General features: G+C 34.4%; 1 protein-coding gene across 4 annotated transcripts; it reads left to right on the top strand.

Moving 5' to 3' along the window:
- The first annotated feature begins 800 nt into the window (after positions 1 to 800).
- Positions 801 to 4,546, top strand: LOC107477319 (uncharacterized). 4 transcript variants are annotated; one of them, XR_002371750.2, is made up of 8 exons: positions 804 to 1,528; positions 1,634 to 1,731; positions 1,854 to 1,948; positions 2,190 to 2,297; positions 2,383 to 2,510; positions 2,748 to 2,796; positions 3,593 to 3,840; positions 4,048 to 4,546. XR_002371750.2 is itself a non-coding variant. In XM_052259695.1 (3 exons), exons 1-3 carry the CDS (start codon positions 1,383 to 1,385, stop codon positions 1,973 to 1,975), a joined length of 339 nt encoding a protein of 112 aa, XP_052115655.1. In that variant the 5' UTR covers positions 801 to 1,382; the 3' UTR covers positions 1,976 to 2,182. The 4 variants fall into 4 exon arrangements, 1 of the variants encoding a protein (XP_052115655.1); XR_008007405.1 differs by having other exon boundaries at positions 805 to 1,494; positions 1,661 to 1,731; XR_008007403.1 differs by having other exon boundaries at positions 806 to 1,528; positions 1,661 to 1,731.
- Positions 4,547 to 6,412: the final 1,866 nt, after the last annotated feature.

Raw genomic sequence — 6,412 nt, forward strand, 5'->3', positions numbered from 1 at the left:
TGAATCGAAAATAAAAATTGAACTTGATTCATGGCTCGATTTATTAATAATCGAGCCTATTTCTTAAGCTTAAGTTCGGCTTACCGAAAGTTCACGAATTAGCTCGAGCTCACGAGGTGAGTCAAATAATAGAAACATAAATACATAATCTATAATTCGATATCAATAAATTATAACTTATATATTTTTAAAAATATTTAAAACGATCAATTTTATATATTATTATCTATCAATAAATTATAAATTTTTTATTTATGTCATACATTAAAATTATATGTAAAAAATAAATATAAAATTTTAAATGATTAAGATTATTAATATATATAATTATATAGTACTATTTCATATGTATATATATAATATTAAAAGTATACATTAAATGTATATAATATATATATAATTGAGTCAGCTCACGAGCTAATGAGCTGAGCTTTTCTAAGCTGAAGCTCGACTCATTTAATTTATGAGTTTAATTTCAAGCTTAAACTTGACTAACTAGCTCACGAGTTTAACTTATCGAATTATTAACGAGTAAAACTTGAATTAGCTCATGAGATGACTTCACTCACTTTCAGCCCTACTAAATACAATATATTGTGTATTAAGTTAGTACGAAAGTAAATGCCAAATTATGGATGGGTTTACTACCGTTACTATTATGATGAATATACTTTATGGTTGTGATGATGGGTTGGCACTTCAAGCATCATGCTTAATTGCTTATTGCCACTCGCGTTAACCATGCATGTGTCCATACCATGCCATCACTACAAGATATTTAGTTGTTTGTGGAGGTTTTTTAATGGAGGTTTTTAAAAACTTCCATAAAATAATTTATTTGTGGCAATTTATCAAACTCCCAATCATGATTATGGACAAACTCCCACTTTTTATGCATAGTTAAAACTCCCATCCAAACAAAACGAACCCACCAAAAAAAAAAGAATGGTGAAACACTCCAAAACCCTAAACAGAACATTTTCGATTCCAATGGAGGAGACACAGCGATGCCGCATCTCCAACTCATTCCGCCACCGCCGACTTACCCGCATCTGAGCCTACATCAACGCGCCACCGTGCCAGAGCTCTGAAGCCCAAGGCCAGCTCCCTCTCACTATGGCACGTCATATCCGCGCGGCGTCGCTACTGCGTCGTCTTTCCCAGCAGGTTTTGCCACTTGTTCTGCTTTTGCTCCGGCGGATGTGAAGCACTCGGAGCATGGTTTGGGCGTAGACTCAGTGCCGATGGCTGAGGAGATCTGAGAGAAGAGCGAAACCGAGAGATTCAGAGAGGAGAGACAGCTCGCATTGCCATCGCCACTGCCGTCGCCATTGCGGTTTATCGCCTCTCCAGATCTGGTTGCAACGCCCAAGCCTCTGAGGATGTTCCGTTACGACCTCTTCGACGAGACGCAGAACAAGCTCGATTACATCCTCTCTCTCACCGTCGAGAACTTGCTCGGGCGCCGCCTCCATACTCTCGTCTTCAAGTCTGGTATAGCCAAGTCCATTCACCAGCGCTACATTAGGTCTTTTTACATCTTTCAACATTTTCCCTCAATTTAGGATTTTTAAATTCTTAATTTTCTATCACTCATGTTTCTTTGTTTTTTTGTGCTTCCTGTAAAGTTTAGAATCTAACTTCCTAAACATTCAAATAGCTCAAAATTAAAGCCACAGAGGAGGTTGATTAAGCTGGAGGCTTTGGAGAAAGTCATCCATGAAAGAATAGGTTTGTTGTCTGTCATATAGCTCAAAATCTTACATATGTAAATTTCTAAGGTAATTGTCTTGCAAATAAGTATCTGCATAAATTTGCTGCTACTGACTGTGTAACCTTGTTGCATTATACAGATGCTCCCAGAGCACCTAGGCAGTGGTGGTTTGGCAAGGGGACTGACTTGACTCCTTCTTACATTTTCGAGGATGATGTTAAACACTTCCATTCGGTATATTCTCAATGCAAAAAGTATTAGTTCATGACATTTTTGTGATTTAGATTTAGAATTTTGGGGAGAAGTCAAGTAAAACACTAATGAACCATAGTTCTGCTGTTCTAAAATAGCACTTCACATTCATGTATTGATCGATCATTTGGAGGTTGTTATGTGCTCTGAAACTTTTCCTGCTCACTTTAATTTTCTGTTTAAGAACTGTATTTCATGTAATGAAACTTCTCTTCATGGCTAGGTTAAACTTAAAGAACTTGAAGCTGGTCTGCTTGAGAATAAGGCAAATAATTAGAAGTTGCAACACACCTACAACGAGCTGGTAGAATATAAGCTTGTTTTGGAGAAGGTAAGGTTTGCTAAGTACAACAATAATAGCTACAAATTGCCATCACCAAATTCGATAGGTTCTTCTATTTTTGAATTATATGCAGATTGTAAGTATAGATGGAAACATTATGCTTAGGCTCAACAGAGCAATGGGTTGCTTCTTCGCGTGTTTCAGGAACAACGATAACCATTGTTGCCGCATCACCTGACCGCCAACTCTTCTAGTTCCACCGTAAATCTTCTTTTTCTTTTTTTATATCTTAAATTTAGTTTAATTTTTTCCCTTTCGACTCTTAGCTCTCAAGAATCTCTCAAGAAAATCATTGTTATTGTGGAAACTCAGATTTAATCTTCTAATTGATGATTGAATCTCGGCTTTCTCAAATTGATGGATTTGAAATGGTGGAATTGAGTTGAATTTATGTATTTTTTTATTTGTTCTAATTTGAAAATTGGTATTGATTTTCAGGATGTTCTGGTATCTCGAAACAGCTATTCCTCTGTGTTTCGAGCTCAAGGTATTTCACTATTGCTTTTTTTCTCTTTGTTGTTACATTTTCTTAGTTTTTTATGTATATTTTTTTTCTAATTTCTTTTACTGATAATGTGATTCACATTTGAAAAGAGAGAGAAGATTGTGCAATCAATTGTTGTTACATTTTCTTAGTTTCTTATGTATATTTATTTATATATTAATTTTTTCTTAGTTTCTTATGTATATTTATTTATATATTAATTCAATTTTCTTAGATACTCAAGTCTATACCTATTTCAGTTTCAAAACCTAGTTTCCCCTAAGTGGGGCATTGAGGGAAGCATAATTAATTTTCTATTAGGCTATAAGAATAAAAATGAATCCGGTTGCGTGTTTGAGTTCTATTGGACAAGTGTATGTTGTGAATTTATAAACCCTTGGGATATGTTTGAAATTATGGTAGATAAGGGAGTGGAGTGGTGGGAATGGAGTCTAAGGTGTGTTGCTAGTTTGATTTTTGAGATTAATGGAGAGAAGAGAAGTGCTTGAAGTGTAAAATGGATTAGTCTGAGAATTTCTTAATCTTTAGTATTAACACATACCAGGAACTAGTCAACTACAAGCAGCGTGTAATAACCTTAATTTGGAACCTCGTTTGTTTCATCAACTTTATTCAAACTCTACTTTTTATAACTCATTGATCACTCCTTCAATTTTGTACTAACATTTTAAAGAATAGTGTATCATCATGATATACTGGTGCACTGTCCAAATACATCCAAATTAAAAATTGTCTTAGTTTAGATGGATTATATTTAATTATGTATTTTCAATTGCAGGCCAAGTTTCTTAAAGCCTGTGGTACTTTACCAGGGACACCTGTTGAAATTCGGAAAACATTTGAGAAACTGAAAGTGTCACCCTCTCCCAATAAACATTCTGAGCCATCAAAGTTTCATTCTTGGCTTCCGAATGAGTCTGTTGAGAAACTTCAACTGGATTTTCATTCAGTTAACCCCCAAACACCCTTGAAAAATTTTCAAGAATTGGGAGATAGTACAGACTCTTTTGAGCACACACCAGACAGGTTATTCATATCTTTCAGATGTTGAATTAATATACTATATATATGTATATATATTATTTGTTTCATTGTTAGCATGTTACATTCTTACTCTGTTTACAACTTTCATTATATACTTTTATGAGGTACAATTTTTTCTTTTGTTCTTTTCTTTTGTTTTTTGCTTCAAGTCTTAATTTTTTTTTTTGGTTTTGCTGTGTATTATTTCAGGCATATACGAGCGAGTTGCAACTTAAAGTGGATCACTTGCTGGAAAAGAATGCAAGACTCAAGAGACAGCAACAAAAGGCATGCATCTTCATTTATATACATAAATACACACATTTTAGTTACTAGTGATTTTGTTTGTTTATGTTTATGTTTCAATATTTCATCAAGTGAACCTTATCTTCATTTCGTTCTTGCAAAATGGGATCTGGTTTAACTTTGTGCGTTTGTATAGTGTGTTTCTAGTTTCTTATCATTGTACTACTTTATCATGGAACAATCTAACAACTTGTAGCTTTGTGGCTTTCTGCTACTATTCTCAGTGCAAAACAGCTGAAGAAATGTTTAATAACTCTAGAACTTAGATGGTTTGTACATTATAGCTGTAATTTGTATAGTGTGTTTCTGGGATTTGACTCTCATGTGGCATTTGTATAGTGTGTTTCTAGTTTCTTAACTTTATTTGCGGTTGAAGATATGCTCTTCTGTCTATTGATGGTTATGTCATCTCATGCAGCTACATGGAGTAATATTCTATAGTTATAATCTTTTCTGTAGTTATATTCTATAGTTATAATCTCATGCAGCTTCTGTCTATTAAATGGTTATGTCATCTCATGCAGTTTCATGGTTATTAACCAATGAATATTCTATAGTTATGTTATCTCATGCAGTCCTTAATTTTATATTCTGTCTATTAAATATTTCTTTTTAATAATAAATGATTAGTAGTGTAATAATAGTGTAGATTAATTTTTAAAAATTATATTGACAGGTTTGAAAACTCCACGGATAGCTATTATTTTTAAAATGAAAAAGTCTTTTTGTGGGGGTTTTAAACCGTCACAAATATTGACCAAGAACTGTCACAAAAGTCCAATATAAAACCTCCACTAAACATATATAAAACCTCCACTGAATAGATTGTGGAGATTTTTAAAAACCCCCACAAAAGACCTCGTGGCACCTCAAATTTTGGGGGTTTTAGAAACCTCCACAAACTATTTGGTGGGGGTTATAAACCTCCACAAATAAGAAAAAAAATCTCCACAAATAAACAAAAATATTGTAGTGGGCTGCCACAAATGAACAAAAAGCTTGTAGTGCATATTGCCATTCCATCTACTCTATTCTTGGCTTTTCTTTTTGTTTCTAAGGTTCTACCTTTCAATTTCAACTCCTATACATAAACCTTAATTCAAAATTTGGACTCTCATGCGAACAAGATTAGAAAATTTATCAAAGTTATATTCTTGTAACACTCTATCACACAAAGTTACCCTATAATCATAAAGCAAAAACGATAAAGTATCACTACAATTTTAAAATTCATACAATAGTATATAATTTAGAGAAATATTACAAACTAAAAATGCGATAAAGAGAATAGAAGATTAAAGAATAAAATAGAAAAAACAAAATTCGAAGCTGTCACGTACGATAACTAAATACGACGGCACGAATAAAAACAAATTGTATAAAACCTTGCAAAAGCTCCATGATATATAAGGTAATAGATAATATGAGATAGACACGTCGCTCATTTGTTGCAGGGCTTGTCTCATGCTTAGCATTAGGGGTGGTTGAGCTGTTAGTCAAGGGTGTTTGTATGCATAAACTGGTGCTAGATCTGTAGAGGTGGGCTTTGGGAACCAACAAAAATTGGGGATCCAAAAAAGAAGTTTTTTTTTCTCTGTGAATGGGAAGAAAAAAAAGAGAAGCGATGTCGGGCTGCATCCATGGAGGGTGATCAATTGAGGAAGATGTGATCCCCAAAAACGAAAACCTAGGTTTCAGTGAGAGGGATACAGCTGCTAAAGGTGTTGATGTGGTGGTGATTCACAACTGGAACCCATTGACGATTGAAGTTGCGGTGTCATGTCTTATCCAGCGTTGAATGCGTCTAACTGTCCACCGTTCCGTCGCAGGCCGGATCGAAAGCTGGTGCTGTTCTAGTTGGGGCCTCATTACATGTATGAATTTAATTGTTTTTGTTCTGTTGGATTATGTTGTATTCAAAACGGTGTATTGCTTCTTGCTTTACATGGTTCGAGCATTGGGTGTAGTAATTGATTAGAATCCATAACTTTATTGAAAAATTTTCTTTCGATGTTTTTGGTCTTGGAAGTCGCTTAGGATCACGAGTAACCGATTTATCTGTCTCTGTATTTGTGAATTTTACTTTCCTCGTCACACCACTTTCAATCAGACTTCGGTGCTCACTTTTTGTGAACATTTCACTTGATTCAGACTTTCTTGCTTTTGAATTTCTATCACTAGCATACCTACTTGTTTCGGCTAACCTTAATACTGAATGCTGGTAGTAATAGACTTATGGGGTTTATTTACATTTGCTTAATCTGGCTCA

The sequence above is a fragment of the Arachis duranensis genome, chromosome 3 (assembly GCF_000817695.3).
Source record: "Arachis duranensis cultivar V14167 chromosome 3, aradu.V14167.gnm2.J7QH, whole genome shotgun sequence".
In the NCBI taxonomy this organism is placed as follows: domain Eukaryota; kingdom Viridiplantae; phylum Streptophyta; class Magnoliopsida; order Fabales; family Fabaceae; genus Arachis; species Arachis duranensis.